The 18,543-nt window shown below is 34.6% G+C and overlaps 1 protein-coding gene across 1 annotated transcript in view; it reads left to right on the top strand.

Annotated features, from left to right (window-relative positions):
- LOC124356929 (multidrug resistance-associated protein 1-like) overlaps window positions 1-18,543 on the top strand; it is a 90,848-nt gene that overhangs the window by 53,222 nt on the left and 19,083 nt on the right. The window contains 5 exon segments of the mRNA XM_046808236.1: window positions 7,514-7,690; window positions 7,862-8,029; window positions 12,969-13,137; window positions 15,089-15,206; window positions 17,796-17,931. Coding sequence (XP_046664192.1) covers window positions 7,514-7,690; window positions 7,862-8,029; window positions 12,969-13,137; window positions 15,089-15,206; window positions 17,796-17,931 — 768 coding nt within the window.

Here is an 18,543-nt window from a genome sequence, read left to right as displayed (position 1 = left end):
AGGAGATAAGAACTTCCCAAAATAAAAGCAAAGCCTATTATTTACAAAGATAATTTATATTAATCTTTTAAAAGTACATAAGTTTTTCGAGTTTTATATAACTTCGTTTTACAAAAATACTTTTCTGAATGGCAGTTTGAATTGAATATGGCGATATTCAGAGATACAACTGACTTGCTTTGACATTGGGAGTAACTCAAAATAATTTAGTATATTGAAGGTAAAGGTTAGGCAACTTGTAAAGTCGTGCCTTTGGTCCGATTTGTTTGCTAATATATAGGAAAATATTAATAAACTATCAGAAACACTCTACAACAATGAATATAAGTGCTCTGGCTCCACTGGATAGTAAAATTGTAACATAAAAATCCTAAAATACAGACTGAAGGTCGTTCGCACTAGCGTGGCGTTCGGATTATGTGGACACTGAATTAAAGAGGACAGTTAATTGAACGTTTAAAAATGTTGATTGTTGGGTGCACGCATAGTTGTGTACTGGCTAGCGATATAACTAAAGATTATTTAGCAAGCAATTGGTAATAAAAGGTGCTAAAATTAACAGATAGTCAACTTCTTAATTTTTTATTGTTGACATCATAGTAACTATGGATATTTAAAGTGAAACGTAATTTTATCATTCAAAATTTAAAGTCAGACCAAGCCTATTGTAAAATTTTTCAAACTGCACTTCAATAATCATCATTTTAAATAAAACAGTGGATCCAATGTATTATCAAGTAAAAATTTATGCCTACCAACTTTAAATCTTGTTTAAACAAGAATGTCATTCCTCATAGTCATAATCTCAGGTAGGAAACAAAACTAAATTAAAACCGTACCGGCTGCCACAATGCCTTCCATGGACCAAGTCATCAGTGGGAAACAGAAGTTTTCGAAGGATAAAATTCTTCCGAATCCTTGTCGGTGACTCAGGATTATCATTCCTAAGTACCTGAAACCGTAAGATTTTAAATAAACGTTTCTTGAAAACGAATAGTGAATATTTTGCTAGCGTGTCTGTATTTCATTACAAGAACCTAAACTCAAATTTATGAAAATTTAGTGGAAGAAAAAGTTGATGATTGATTGGTCACAGCAAAATTCCTTGTCGACGGTCTGATCTCAGCCTGACCTGAAATCACCGAGGCGGAACAACCCTTATGGACCTGCTACAGCAAAATTCCTTGTCGACAGTCTAGATTCAAGTCTGGACTTGAAATTCTCCTGAGGAAGGAAAAAAAAGGCGGAACAACTCTGATGGACTGCCACAGCAAAATTCCTTGTCGACAGTCTAGATGTCAAGTTCAGGACCTGAAATTCTCCGAGTGGTGTGGGGTGCGGAGGGAAAAAAGGAAAAGGGGGGGCGACCTAAGAGAGAGCCTGATGATACTGTCTCTCATCTGTTGTATGTTCTAACAAATATTACAGGAGGGATGCGCGGATGAAATGTACGACTGATGCGAAACCCCGCCGGTGACTCGGGCCCGGGGTTCTCCAGTGAAGCGTGGTCCTGCGGAACAACTCAGATGGACTGCCACAGCAAAATTCCCTTGTTCTGCGGTCTAAGATGTCAATCCTGGACCTGGACAATTCCTCCGGGGCGGAACAACTCTGATTGACTGCCCCAGCAAAATTCCTTGCCGACGGTCCTAGATGTCAAGCCGTACCTGAAATTCTCCGAGGCGGAACAACCCTGATGGACCTGCTGTACAGCAAAATTCCTTGTCTACCAGTCAAGATGTTCAAGACTGGACTTGAAATTCTCCGAGGCGGAACATCTTCTGATGGACTGCCCACAGCAAAATTCCCATATCGACAGTCTAGATGTCAAGTTTGACCTGAAAATTCACCGAGGCGACCAACTCTGATGGACCTGCCACAAGCAAAATTTCCTTGTCGGCGGTCTTAGATGTCAAGCCTGGACCTGAAATACTCCGGGCTGAACAACACTGAGGACTGCCACAGCCAAATTCCTTGTCGTCGGACTAGGATTTCAAGTCCTGGTGACCTGAAATTCTCCGAGACGGAACAACTCTGGATGGACTGCCACAGCAAAATTCCCTTGTCGTCGGTCTAGGATGTCAAAGCCTGGACCTGAAATTCTCCGATGCGGAACAACTCTGAAGGACTGCCACAGCAAAATTCCTTGTCGCGGTCTCGAATGTCAAGCCTGACCTGAAATTCTCCTAGGCAAGAACAACACATATGGAACTGCCACAGCAAAATTCCATTGTCGCGTCCTAGAAGTCAAGCCTGGACCTAAAATTCTCCGAGGCTGAACCACTCAGATGGATTGTCCACTGCAAACATTCCTGTCGACCACAATTTCTTATCAAAGATCTAATGAGTATCCTGGAACATTAAAGATCTCAGTGGAAGAAATCAAAATTTACGGATTGCAACAACACATGTTCCCTGTCAACGTCCCGTAGATGGCAAATCCATGACCTGAAATTACAAGTTGACGGAGAATAATTCATATAAATAGAATACCGCCATTCCCTTCTTATTGCCTGAATCCATTGTATGATCTGACATTCACTTGAATTTAGAATGAACCAACTTACAGTAGTTACAAATTCTATAACAGCTTAGTAGTCTCAGGTACTGTCTGTACTTGGGGGGGTGGCGGAGGGTCAATTGTGAATAAATTGTAAATGAATATGAAAATATTCTTTTTATTTCAATGAAACGATAAAAATCCATAGTAATAGTTTAAAAGCTAACACTACTATTGTGAATGAGCCTGGTTTTAATGTTCAATAAAACTTACAAAAACATTTCTTATTCTGGCTTGCTATTTTCACAAAGCTTAAAATAGGCTGCATCTTATAATTTTTTGTCTTTTTAGGAGACTTAAAAAACTCTAATTGCACTTAAAGGAAAATACAGTAAAATAATAAAATCTCCTTTCACCTATAACAAAATTATGCAGTTTTTCAATAATACCTTACGTCACTGTGTTTAAAATGAAGAAAAAAAAAGAACCATTTTCACTTTTTAAATTTCAGGGGATTTTAATACCGTCTTCAGGGAAGTTTTTTTAAATTAAGTTTTATTTTTAAAACAATCTATAAACGTAAACAAAATCATGAAATGATAAATTTAAACACAGTGCATAACATTTGATAAATCCATGCTGACGTAAAATTTTTCTTATTTAATCTTGTTCAGAACAGTTGATTTTTTAGAAAGGATGGAATAAAACTTTTAATTTTTGCAAATTTTTAATCTTTAACAATAATTTAAATTTATGCTAAAAATTTGTATTAAATTTAGACCAAATGGGTTTTTTTTGTCCTTCAACATTATTTAATGAGTATTGCTCTACGTGCTTTAGTTTTAAATCTGTTGTAATTAAATTTTCATCAGGGAAATGGTGGGTATTGGTGTATTCCTTTTAATGTAAAACACTCTTGTTTATGTTCTAGACCATGTCCCTTGCTAATTGTTTTTTCTTTAGTTTTATGGAATATATCAAACTATGCCCTGTCATACGGATTCATAAATGGTTAGTATGTTTGGCCAATGTATGTGGTATGGAGCATTTACTTGCAATTTATTTGGTAAATTAGATTTTTAAATTACAGTCATTGTTGTCAATTATAGGATGGCTTTATATGAAAAAATATATATCAATAGGGAGATGTTGCGCAAGCCAATCAACCTTTTCACCAAAACTACTTCTTTTAATATTAGTATTTTTTAAAATATTGATTTAACTATTTTGCTATACCAGCAACTTATTTTATAGAAAGTGTTGTCTCCAGTAAGGTTAAATTTCCAAAATATACATGTACGTGATATTTTATATACGTAAACTCGAGACCGTTGCTATAAAACTATTTGTAGCATTGTCTGCTAACGACACCAATTTGGAGGAAGAACCACCTTCACACGAGCCCTTTACCTGAAGACTACCTCACTGTTTTTCTGTAGTTGTAGTTAGAAATATTTAAATTTTTCCATTCCCATTGATATTTGACATAGATTAATTTGAAACTGTGTTAAAACTATCCAAAGCAAACCAAACCTCTTTTAACAACTTATACATGTAATTAACAAATCGATACATGGTAAGTTGATACGCCTAAATATTCTACATACAACGATGTGATTAGCTACTGAGTGGTAAGAAAGTTTATGATATCAGATGATGTATATAGTGTCGACTACAGTAACTCACCTAGACTTAAAATGAACTCCAAACAGATATAATACAAATAACATACGGGTAGTGAGCGCACAGAATCAAGTACTATATGTTACAATATACCTAATATATTACCTCAGCCCTAAAAAATGAGTATACATGCCAAAATGGAGCTCCTTCTTGTCTATGTATAAATAAAAAGATCATATAAAATTTAAAGCACAGAAAAAAAAAAAGACATTTTTAGAAATATCTTGTCGGATGGATAGGGTACTTGTGTTACCATGCCAATCTAAAAATGTCATATGACTGTACACAGTTTGTCTTACAAATTTATTTCTTTCTGCGATGATTCCCGTCACTGTACTGTTAACCGCAATAGCAATTTAAAATTGATCGCTAGAAATCAGTAACCATATATAAGTCAATTCCGTTTTCGATATATTGTAGCTGTCATACGACATATCATAAATTAAATCTTACGTCCTTCTCAATGAGTTGCTTCGGCACTGTCCCAATCGAATTCCCACATAGTGTCATGTTTGAGTTGTATTTGACCAAAGTTTAGTATTATGTTATTCATTTGTTGCAATGTTTACATTTTAACTTTAATTTGAACGTTGGGTACTGTTTTGATTAACCATTTTAATAAATAATTAGAAACCTCAACCTGTTTCCGACAGAATTAAGAAATAATAATGACAGTTACATTATTCAGTTTATGTACATGAGTGAAATATATTTTAATACATAAAACAAGAAATGGAATCATAACTAGAAATGGATGTCTTAAAAATATTCTTATATTTATAAATACAACGTTACCAGACATTTAAAAATCTAGTTCAATAATAAATACGTATAAATTAAACAAAATATTTTAGATATAATACTTATAAAAATTATTGTACCCTTAATATCAGATGTTTAGGACTAAACTCGGCACAGACGCAGCGCCTCAGTCTACGGCTAGGAGTTTACTGATTTGACCGCAGTATTCGGTTGAAAGTGCTTGTTTGGGAACTGAGTGCGTTGAGACAACGATCAGTTGAGTATACGCCTAGAATTGTCTTATTTGAGGTTAGATGCATTATAGGGTCCTTTGAGTCAACGACCCCTTAATACATATATTTCAACTTATTCTGAAACTAAGGTTGTTGATTCAACGAACCATTTTCTACTATTTTCAACTTTTAATTTATATTCGGGCCGTTATTACAAAGATCCGTATGTAAAAACGGCCCATTTAATGATTAGATAAAAAATATAAAAAAGGGTCGTTGTGTCAACGAACACCAACTTGTAGTTCTATTCTTAAATTCGGTATATGGGCTGTTGTGACAAAGAACCAATTGGATTGAAACTTTTAGTTTTCTTAGTAATCGGGTGTGACTTAGTGACACATGTAGCAATAGACTTGAAATTTTGCTCTCTTGTACTTTACTAGAGATGGGTTGATTCCAATACTTGATACCGTGGCTCTTTTTCACTTGACTCAAAAACAAATTTTTCTAAGTATTTTATTACAAAATACATAATAAAATCAACACAAGTGCTAATGCTTGGAAAGTCATGATTTTACAATATAATGAATGCAATACAATAAGTGACATCATGCAAATTACTGATTACTAAAACGTGTTCGTACTTTCTCTATAAAGAAACATACATAGATCAGGGTTTAAGCTGTGATTACATTTTTTGTAGCAAAAGTGCTACGAAATTTTCAGACTTTTTAGCAAAAATATTTGTCTTTTAGTACTTATTAATAGCATTGGTGTTCAGCAGAGATTCCAATAATGCTTATCGAAAAACGGTCTTAAGTTCTATAACACTTTAGCCTCCAGAACCAATTTTTATATTAATAAATGTACTGTTGTTAAAATATTTAAAACCTCAATCATAAAAAGATTTTCATGAAGAGGTTTAATTAAAAACAGTTTGGTTAGAAAATAAAATTTTGAATTTATTTTTAAAATATAAAAAAAACTAAAAGTCTTCTCTCAATATGAAATTTTATATTCTGGTGTTTTTTTTTTTAATTTGTTATAAAACAAGTTACTTTTAACATCAAGTTATATTTAAAAAACTAATTAGGCCTTATTGACATCATTAGATATGTTTTGTATTCTTTGTTTTGTAAACACCAAAGTTTAAATCTCATTGCAATGGATTCCTTTTTACTAGAACCTTCAATATAGATCATTAAGATATTGTTTAAATCGGTTGTGCTTAACCTTTTACGAATGTTAAAATGTTTTAAATTTATTTAAAAATAAAATCTGACTATAACATAACCTCAAAAAAACTCTGGTACTAGTTACAGATGCCAAAACATGATGTTTAGAAGCGTACAACATCCATTTTTATTCATATGTGTGTCATCCACTGCGCACCACAGCACCGCTGTCATAGGAACAAGCATGACCATTCATTAGTTACTACTCTCACATCGTAACTTTTGTATTGATAACCTAGTTTGAACGTTAACTAGTAACTATCTAATTCAGTAAAAATTACGGGAGTTAAATTAAAATTTAACTTGTTTATTCCTGTGTCAAGACATATAGAGCAAATTGTTTACAAACATTAAATTTAAGGATGCAACCTCCTATGTAATGTAATGGAACTGTTATAGTTACAATGAGGTAAAACATAATCAAGTCAGTTTAATAGGGGTAAATATTTAATATCAAAAAGGTTATGACATACACATTTGTATCGTTCATGGTTTATTAGCAAAAAAAATCTGATTTTTTCAAATAATAGACCTTTCCTCCAATAATTTTAACTTTATATAAAGGTTAAATTTTCTAGATTTAATGATATTAAGCCTTAACATCATAAACATGTGATTCTCAAAAAGTTTAGGCATTCTTGTAATAGTACCTGTACGTTTTTTGTTAGTTTATTGTCTTTTGAAAATTTGTAAAATAACAATAAATAATTATTATTATATGAAAATTTAAAGAATAAGTAGCGAATGTGGTTACGTTAGTTTCAACTACTAATAAACAATTAAAAAAGTAAAATGACTTTTAAACTACATTTTTAAAAGATTGCTGGTCTTTTTTAGCTTTGTTTTGCCCATTCCTTAAGACTGTTAATCTGTGTGTGCAGGAAACAACAAACATAGTAAGGGAGAGAGTCAGCGTAGTACAAGACCTGTAATCACTTGGTCATACTGCCTAAAGCTTGGTAAATGACAGTTACATTATGATTGTCACAATGTGAGTGTTGCATAAGCTGTGTTGTGTAATAAACTCAATTTAATCCTTTTTTAAAAAAGAGTGACAAAAATTAAAAATAATTAAGTATTTGTAGTACAGAATTAACTATTTAATTTTAACATTTACTTAGGGCAGCATAGCATATGTGCCACAAATAGCTTGGATCCAAAATGCCACCTTAAGGGAAAACATCACTTGTGCACACGAGTTTGACATGAGCACATTCAAGAAAGTGGTCCAGGCTTGTGCACTGGAACAAGATTTGGAAATGTTGCCTGGAGGAGACATGACTGAAATTGGTGAAAAGGTAATCAATTGTGGCTATATACTCTTAATATCTAGATGATAATTTTACATTTTAAACATTTAAAAAAAAACTTATAAATATATGGGGTTATAAATATAGCAAATAAATTACAATGATATTAACTGCTAATTCTAAATTTTAGCATTGTACAATGTGTCGTAACCCTTGTAGGGTATCAACCTGAGTGGAGGCCAGAAACAGCGTATCAGTCTAGCAAGAGCTGTCTACAGCAAGGCCGACGTGTACTTGCTCGATGATCCTCTCAGCGCCGTTGACTCTCATGTCGGTAAACACATCTTCGAGAATGTTATTGGACCCAATGGAGCTCTTCATGGAAAGGTAAAATATACATTACCTCTTTAATTAAAATTTATCTCTTCCACTAATTGTCTTTGATATGAAATCCTTGCTAAAAATCTTGTTTCAAAAACTTCCTAAATAGTTTTTAAAAATTTGTTTAAATTTCCATGCAAGTATTTTATTTTGTCTAAATTTTGTTATATTTTGGTTACTAATGTACTAATGTCATTTTTCTCAGCACAGTAATTTACAAATATTATAGTATTTGTTCTGGAATGGACCACGGTTTGTCCATAAAGTAAAGACTCTTGGTCAGGTAATCTATCCAATCACTACGTATTGTTAAAAATCTTCAAAATAGTCTCTTTGGGCCACTTTTTTTAACTTTCTTTTACATATGTTTAAATTTTTATTTTTATTTTTTTACACTCATTGGTTAGAGTCCAGGAGATTCTTTTATACCCACATTTTTACCCTAAGGGCTCCAAGATGGCTCCAGGTTTTTGTGTTTGCTCTGATACTTATTGGCCATTGAATAAATGATATGGTGTCTTTGTAAGCCACCTTAAACATGACAATTTTATATATACAGCTAGTAATTTTATTGACTTGTACAGAGCTTTAGATGGTATTGACCAAAATCGAATTTAAAAAACCCACATATGGGTGTAAACGGAAATGCTCTTAAATTAATATCTTACTTATCAAACAGTGAACTGTTATGTACAAAATAATCATAAATCTTTTTCCAAGTGGTCTTCTGCTAGATTTGGATTGCCAAAGGGATCTTTATTGAGTCCCACACTATTTTTGGTGTATACTCACTCACTAATAACATATTTTCCATACAAATTTTGCAGATGATACTTTAATTGTTCTTAAAGAGCAATCACTGGATGTGTAGCTATATTATAATGAGAAAAAAGCATTGAATCAATTAGATGAGTGGTTTGTAAAACATGGAATACTTTGAAATCTTAATAAGAAAATCAGTGATCCACATATATTGGCTGAAACTTTTAATTCAAATGGTATAATATAGTTGATAAGCTTAATTTTCCAAGAACTAGTGCTGTTTTAAGTAACCAACCTAGAGAAAGCAGGGCTAGTTTAAGTATATTTCATTCTGTTACAGTTAAGGAAGTGAGAAACATTATAAACCGTTTGCAAGACAGTTTCTCATTTGGATGGGACGATATTTCTGCTTAAATCATGAAAAAACAAACATAATTCATTTTAACGCTAGGAACACCCCTGAAAATGAGCTACATCTGACTGACTATAATATAGTTGAGACTCAGTTTCTTGGGAATAAGTATTGATAAAAACCTAAACTGGAAGGCACATGTAGATTATTTAACAAAAAAATTAAGTACTTTCAGATTTGCTTTCAAAATCCTATTTAATTTAGTTTCAATAGAGTAATGATGGGAGTTGCATACAGGACAAATTGTCACCTCTCACTTTGTAACCTAAAAATATTTACATTGGCATCTCTATATATTTATGAGCTTTTTAAATTTGTGCATAACTTACTACCAAAGATTCAATGTTGAACACATACACAATACTTGTCATAAAAATGTATTCAATTTTCCACATCATAACCTCCCTTTTTATGAAAAGAGTTCTATTTATATGGGTATCTGACTTTATAATAAAATTCCTAAATTTTTCTTAATTTTCCTGAATCGAAATATGAAGAAGTTGTTAAAGAATTATTACTGAGTAAGTATGAGTGAGTTTCATCCAAGCTTGTGTGGGAGTGCTTCAACACTCTCTGCAAGCTTGGATCACGCAACTTTGTACGTCTTGGTTGGGTACCGGGCCATACAGGCATAGGTGGCAACGAATGCGCCGACAGGCTTGCCAAAAGCGGAGCAAGCATGCCATACACTGGTCCAGAACCGAGTTGTGGTATAAGCAAGTCAGCTGCTTACCAAAGTATAAACAAATGGTCCAGGAAGACACACCGCTTGCGGTGGCAGAGTCACCAAGGACAAGCAGGAGGCGACAGATGGAGGGCATTGGTCCTTTTCTATTTAAAGGCTCACCCGTTGAGCTGAAGCCTGAGGTCAAGTACCTGGGCGTGATCCTAGATAGGGTTCTAAACTGGGGACCTCATCTAGAAAGGGTCATTGCCAGGGGTAAGTGGTCTCTAATGCAATGCAGACGTGTGATAGGTGGGCCCTGGGGACTGAAGCCGAGGCTCTTGTACTGGCTTTATGTTTCCGTGGTCAGACCTGCACTAATGTACGGAGCTGTCGTATGGTGGCCAAAAATGGAAGCCAAAACGGTGGTAGCACGTCTGGCAGGTATCCAAAGGATGGCCTGCCTCGCTATCACAGGGGCCTTTCCTAGTGCGCCAGGCGCGGCTCTGGACTGTTGTCTTAATCTCGCCCCCCTGGACATTGTCATTCGAGCTATGGCCAGGAAGAGTGCCTACTGTCTTCAGCAGACGGGATTCTGGTCGGGCTGCAGCGGTGGGCACTGCAGAATTAGCACTCTGATACAGGAGGATGTTTTGCATATGATCTCTGATCAGATGCCACAAAAGTTTTCCTTTGACCCTTTAGGATTATTTTGCCCTCAAGGGATGATTGGTCAGAGGGGAAGCAACCTCTTCCACCAGCGGAGCTCGAATGGTACACAGACGGCTCTAAAACAAAAAGCGGCACAGGTGCTGGAATTCTGGGAGTGAGACCATGTAGGGAGCTGGTGGTTCCTATGGGTCCGTATCCGACAGTCTTTCAAGCGGAGGTCGCAGCCATTATGGAATGTGCTCGTGAGAATCTTCGTCTGCGATATAGGGGCAAGACGATTAACATTTTCACGGACAGTCAGGCATGGCTGATGGCGCTGGATTCTTGCGCAATCAAATCCAAACTGGTTTGGGATTGCTATCAGACCGTTTCCTCCCTTGCCAGAATCAACAATGTAACCGTTTGTTGGGTTCCTGGTCATGAGGGGATTTCTGGGAACGAAAGAGCTGATGCCCTGGCCAACCAGGGCTCAGCAACAATTATGACGGGCCCTCAACCATTCTGCGGTGTTCCAAGGTGTGAATCCTCTAGGGTTGTCTCGAAATGGATTCGCGCGGAGCATGGGAGAAGGTGGAGGTTGCATCCGGGTTTGAGAGTGAGTAGAATGGTATTACAGTCACCTTCCTCCAAGGTGGCCTCGGACCTTCTCTCATTAAACAGATCAATGTCTTCCAAGGTCATTGGTCTCATTACGGGGCATGGTCACCTGAAGAAGCATCTACACAGAGTTGGTATCCTTCAGGAGGATCCGCTCTGTGGAAGGTGTAATGAGCAGGAGGAGACTGCTGAGCACCTGCTCTTTGATTGCCCAGCAATAGCAAGAGAGCGGTATGCCATCTTTGGTAGCTTGAACAGGGGTGGCGAGTTTTCCCCAGGAGGACTTGATAGGTTGTTTTCGGCGGTTTTGTTGAACTGCTGAAGTTGTAGACTGGTAGTCCTCATGGTGTTTTCGGGGTGCGCAAAAGGCCCTTGAGGCTTAAGTGCATGGCAGTAGGCTGCCCCAAGGAAAAAAAAAAAAAAGGACAAGCACTCGGCAAAAGACTGCTTACTGACTCTAGCTCCGGCTTCACCAGATGGCTGATGGGGCTGGGCAGGGATCAGGTTAAGCAATTGATTGCCTTGATCACTGGACACGGCCACTTCAGGAAGCACCTAAACACTCTAGGTTTACGAAATGAGGACTCGGAGTGTAGACTCTGCAATAAGTCTGAAGAGACTGCAAAACACATAATACTGGACTGTGAGAGACTGGGAGCAAGGAGAAGGGCTCTTTTCGGTGATAAACAACCAGGCGACGAACCAGATGCTAGTATCGGGGAAAAGCTTCTTAGCCTAATTAAGGGCACAAAGATAGGCTTACCCCTCTAACATCAAAGGGGCACACAATAAGCTCAGGTTGACGTGTGAGGATCATGTGAATCCACCCCAATACCCCAACCCAAAAAAAAAAAGTATGAGTGAAATGTTGAGTAACAATATTGGTCAATTCTATCACATGTTTGTTTTAATTAGGAACATTGTTCTTGAGTTTAATGTTTAACTATTTATTAATGTGCATGTTTGTTTATTTAACAATTCATAAATTTGTAATAAATTTTTTAGCTTATGCGTTTTAGATAAGGATATTTTTTGTGTTTTAAATGTAATTATTAATATACATGTTTTAGTTATAATGATGCACCTATTTGTACATCAACTTTTGTAACAATCTTTTGCACATTACCTTACAAAGGTAATGTGCAAATAAATAATTGAATGGAATTGATTAAGACAGCAACTATTCTCTTTAGAGTGTCTAATATGCAAACTAACTATACTTGTAATTCAGAATTGAAAAACAACAAACACCACACAGTTTGAGGCATATATTTAATATTGATAACAATTTAAATTGGAAAATACACACTCTGTTTCATAAAAAAAGTTCTCTCAGATTTGCTCTTTTAACTTTATCTGATGCTACATAAATAACGAGACAGTATTCAAAATTCTGATATTTTGTACAAATTTAATAGAAGCAGTTCTTATAATACAGGATGTGCATACTTTTTATACCTATCCAATTCATAGATTATAATTTTTTGAAAAAAGCCCTTATATGGCTTTAAAGGTTGTCGACGGTGTATCACCAAATTGCTATCCAACTTTAATCAATTTCTCCGGGGAAAAGCCTATTACAGCTTACTTAGCATAACTGTAATGGAGTAATGAATTCTATGATTTGTTAACATAGCTCCTCTTTGCTCTATCCTTGAACAAATGTTTTGTACCAATAAAAGTATTTTTATTTGAAGAAAGACAGCAAAGTGGAAGTAATGAGGTGATATCAGGATATAGTCAAAAGCCTTGCAGGAGAGTCTTTGCTATTTAAGCACCAATATTTTTAAGAATGCTCTGGCAAGTGATATGAAGTAAGCAGATGAATAGTGTTACAGACACGGGTATTGGTGACACATGGAGTGACTTTCCTGCCAGAGACAGATCTAATTGTAGTAATGAAGAATGGCCAGGTGGCAGAGACAGGCAGTTATCAGCAGCTGGTCAAGAGTAAGGGTGCCTTTGCTGATTTTCTGCTCCAGTACTTGGAACAGACTGATGAACCAGGTGAGAACATTTTTATGATAAATGAACCATCAACACTTCCTTTATAATGCAATAAAGTTCCTCAATAGTCTCAAAGTAAGAACACTTCCCTTTAACTTGAAACAGTAGAAAATATTATGGCAAAATAATATGATAATCGGTGCCTTCTACTTTGAAGATGCAAGTACAGTCGAAGTACATTTGGTTTAACAGATTACGATCAAACGGCGCTGCATTTTACTTATAGTAAAACTATCGCGGGAGCTGCAGGTTGAGTCTTGTTCTGGCGTACACTGGACAAGAGTCTCCTTTGATTAAGTATCTGTCAGTAAAAATGGCTAAGGTGAGTAGAGGTTATATGTGAAGGAAACAGGATTTTTCTGGACATTTGCCATCGTTCCGTGATACAAAAAACCAGTAACACTACGTTTCGAGATCTATAATCTGATCTTTTCTTCTGATTGCAGATCTCAAAACATAATGTTACTGATTTTTTTGTATCACGGAATAATGACAAATGTCTGGAAAATCCTGTTTCCTTCACAATCCTTCCATTATCAAAAACAAACTTCAAACAAAAAGGTCATATGCTTAAACGTCAGTGTTTACATATCTTTACGTCCAGTATATTTAGTGAATGTTACAGAACATCTCAAGTAAATTCCACTGATCAGGATAAAATTAAATTACTATAGTTTTTAGTTTTATTAATACAAGTTTTTAGTAATAGAAAGCTTGTTTTATTTCAATTTTATTCATTCATTTTAAGGGCGGGTAGCTACTTTAATTTTATGTATTTTAAATAAGTAAAGTTATTAGTTCTGTTATATTTTGGTTTTACCGTGGCGATATCAGGAAAACTGTTTCTTTAACTTAGTTGTGGGTCACTGTGTCGGCAGAGTCTGGAACACATTAGTGGCTTAACATTTATTAAGTAATTTGGTGATACCCTTTGACACTGCTTCAGCATGGTCAGGAGCACGTAAGCGTTCAAGTGCTTAGTCTAAACTGTTCATTCTTACTGCTTGAACGTCCATACTAGTAACAAATTATACATTCACCTTCTGAATATTTTCAAAGTCTCTCCAAGCCAAAATAATTCAATTTAACTCTTTTTTAATTTACTTTTAACTTGACAACTGTCTTATTTATTATACATTTGATTGTGACTCTTGTTAAAAATGTTTTATATCATTAATTGACAATGTCCATTGCTCACAAGGCTTAAAGACAATAAATATATTCTATTCCATCAATTATCATTTACCAAAAATATTATGACCAAAAGTTTAATAAATTTAGTAGTTCCAAAAAAAATACAAGAATTAATAAAAGATCCAAATTAAAGATGGATCCAGTCATTAAAGATGTAAATTATTGCATAAATAAATCCAAACCTTCAGAGACAAAGAAAAACCAAATTGAAAATCTTACGTACCAAGGATACAGAGTTTACCCACAAAGATTATATATCCTCTGGTCAATTACACCTCAGTACCAGAATATAGAACTGCCAAGAAATCAGAAAACATTAAAAAAACAACATCAACTTTAACCCCAGTTATAGTCTTAAAACAGTCTGGAACTCATAGATTAAATAAATTATGATTTATCTATTCATTCTGAACAAATATTAATGTTGTTGGACATAGATAATATGTATACAAATATACTTATAGACAAATTTATAGAAATTTTGAAAAAAAAGCTAACTGAACACAATAGTTTAACCTATGAAACTGTGCAGAATGTATGTAAAATTACAAAACTAATAACAAAACAAAATTATTCAATGACAAGTACTGCATTCAACATGAAGGCTTTGCTGTGGGCTCCCCATTACCAAGTATATTACGTATGAAAAATATCTGAATGACTGAGAATGGCCTTTGTTTGGAAGATTCTTAGTACATATTTGAATTTATCTTCTGCCCATCATATTCTTTGCTAATAATATTTGCTGATTTGTAAGATGGTAAACTGGGGGAGATCCGAGAAGATTTACTGAAGGACCCTTCTCTACAGGACAAGTACACCAGAGCCATTTCTGTCCGCAGTGAGGAGTCAAATAAAACTAACTGTTTACAAAGGTAAATACTTAACGTATCTACTTAACTGTGTAATGACTCATTTCATATGCCCATCTCACATTCATTTCAATACTTAGGCCTAATTTAATTTAGAAATTTGTTAGTAATAATAATTAAGGAATAATTATTTATAAATTGTCTCAAATTTTAATACAAACAATAATAAATACAAAATTAAATATATCAAAATTAATCAAAATTCACCTTATTACATATAAAATTCAAAAGTTATAAAGTGAACTAAAGTCAGTGATACAGGTTGCAGGGATGATTGTTGAAGAGCGAAGAGAGCAGATATTTGAAAGGTGGAGAGGAGAGAGGGATCTGGAAGAAGTGAAGCAAGATTATTATTATAAAGAAACGGGTTACATTTATTCAGCAGTATTTGAAAGGTTACTTTATTAAATTCTTATTATCACTGAAGTACAAAGAAGCAGAAGACAGACATTGGGTGAGAAAATTCCTTTTTTAAGTTTAATAGTGATTCATTGGAAGAACATAAAACCCAGGAACATTCGATTTGGCTAATAATTCAAAATTAATATAATTAAAATTTAACAACAATTATTTTTCAAAATTACAATATCTTTTATAAAAAAAAAAAAACCCAATATTTCTATTTCATTAAGCCAGCACGACCACCCTGCCCTAAAAAATTAAGAATTTGTATTTTAAAATTTACCATTATTGTATCCTCCATCTTGTTTCAAAATTCAAACTTGTATGTCAATTAATTTATCATCATTAAAGTTCACATTTATATCATACTGAGTTATTTGTTATTTCTAACTATAATCAGAATACAAATTAAGTTTAACCATTTATTTAAAGTAATAATAGTAGTAGGATATTACAACTGATATTTAGGCGCTAATTAATTATTAAACCCATTTATATTATTGTGTATTAGTAAATCTTCTTATTGTCTTATCTCACAATAATCACATCCATGGTGTGGTAGGCAAGCTCTCAGACAGACAAGATGTTATTCTTTCTGTCAGACAACTTCTGTGAAAATTCATCACATTGGCTGTGGGTCGGTTTTGCATCGTACTCTTTTAAACTGCTTATAAAAGAGTGGATTTAGTGTGAATGGAGTTTGTAGATTGTAGTATGGGGGAATAGTTGTGCTGTTTAGTCATTCATTGAGTGTTAGTTGACCAGATGGTGGTTGTCTACGGATCCATTTTTTACATGGTCGGTCATCCAAAAGAGCCCGTAGACACGAAATCTTCCTTGGGTTGGGCCTTTCCTGGTTGCCCAATCTCTGACATGTTGGACTGCTGAGTTTTCAGCTGCTGTGTGTAGGCGTCGTGCCTCAGTCATAACAAATTCCTGGATGTTTGGTAGTACAGTGGTCGACGGATGACTTTGTCCCATGGAAAGCTTGTGAGGCGACAAAGTGTTTTATTCTAGAAGGATTCCAACGTCCTCCTGGTTGATGGTGGAGTAGAAGGGTACTAGTCAGGAGAGATATATGTCAAGATAGGTTGAATAATCGTCCTGTATACATCATAAGCTTTGTGTCTTTGGTCAGTGGTGATGATGGATGTATCAGCGGTGACAATTCGTTGTAGGTGGCCCGTCACAGGTAGTGCCTGTTAAGGGTGACTCCAAGGTATTTAATGTTGTTCTTTCATTATAGACATTCACCTTTTAGATGTAGTGATTCTCGGAGGACAGAAGCACCCATCGTTTAAATGTGAAACATGAAACCTCACACTTGGCTGTGTTCACTTTTACCCTTCACTTTTGTAGCCAGGGCTCCAGCATGTCCAGTTGTTGTTGCATACAGAAGCAGGATGTACATAGTTGCATTAGTTTGACATAAAATAGAGCATCATCAGCATATAGAGCAAACTCAACCTTCGAGCCATTGGGATGTCGTTCTTGTACCACATGTGAAGTAAAATTTTGCCCCATTGTTAGTCTTTTTTTTACTTCATAAATTTGACTTAATAAAATAGTTCCTCTCATTAATAAAAAAGTGAAACTAGTATTTTTTAAAAGTATATATCTTAATTAATCAAAACTGTTCACAATGATTAATATTATAATGACTAAGAATGATTTGATGTATTTTTTATTTTAGTAATAACAAAAGTTTTACTGTATTATGCGTTGTGATATGTTATCCATACTGTTTATAATTAGACCAGAGTTTTTGACATTATTGACAACCACTATTTTTTGTGCACAGAGAAATAGGTATATTTTTGTGTTGAAATTCTGCTACCTTGGCAAAGAAATGAATAAAAATACTATATTTTGCTTACATAATGCGAATTTTATTACAGCAGTTAAAACATGCTCTTTAAATTGCTAAATATGAATTTAGGAACATGGGCATTTGAAGGATTACTGTAAGTGTTACAAGCATTACAAGCAGTTACAAGCAAGTTGGTCATGGTAAGTGTATTGGAGTTATTTATAACTTATAATTTAGATGACCATCTTTCTGTGCAGAATGAATTATTGCTTGTCAATTTAGAAAATCAAGCGCTTTTATTTTTTTAAATTGTATTTTTATTGCTAAATTTAAGTTTACAAACAAAAATATTTTACTAAGTAACTAAAGTTTTTCTAAAGACAGATCTCAACTACTGAGTCCAACGCAGCAGTGATGGCTTCATCAAAAATATCTCTCAGTAAGGACAACTGTGGCAAGCCAATAAAAGTAGAAAAGAAAAAACTGATGACTGTAGAAGAAGCAAAAACTGGTAATGTAAGTATTTTGTTGTAATTACAGCTACTACTAGCTGTTAGCTGCTATCACATAGGTTTCATTTTACACTGTCATCATGCAGAATATACTCTATTTATTGAATGTGCAAAATTATTCAGCATGATGTAAAATTGAAAAGAGGTTATGCCAAGACAGGTTATGATATTACACTATCTTCCTAAAATTATGTAGTAAGAGCATGTAATTGTATCCAGCATGATTTACATTGAACAACTGGTTCTTGTAGAAGCAATGTATAGGTGCGGAGGAATCAATCCTATAGTTACAATCATAATGTAGTAGTTGTGTTCAGAACTAGCTGAATATCAGAAGCAATCTGCACCAAAATAGTAAGGAAACAGGATTTTGCCGGACATTTGCCATCGTTCAGCCATACAAAAAATCAGTTTAAAAAAAAGTTAAAATTGTTTATTTTAACCTAGTTTGTAATTATGGTTAGATTAGTTATTTACCTGAAGAAGAGATCAGATTGCAGATCTCAAAATGTAGTGTTACTGATTTTTTGTATCACAGAACAATGGCAAATGTCCGGAAAAATCCTGTTTCCTTCACAATCCTTCCATCGTCAAAAACAAACTTCAAATAAAGAAC

The sequence above is a fragment of the Homalodisca vitripennis genome, chromosome 3, assembly GCF_021130785.1.
Source record: "Homalodisca vitripennis isolate AUS2020 chromosome 3, UT_GWSS_2.1, whole genome shotgun sequence".
Taxonomy (NCBI): Eukaryota; Metazoa; Arthropoda; class Insecta; order Hemiptera; family Cicadellidae; genus Homalodisca; species Homalodisca vitripennis.
The sequence above is the reverse complement of the archived record's forward strand: the minus strand, read 5'-3'. Positions and strand labels throughout refer to the sequence as shown.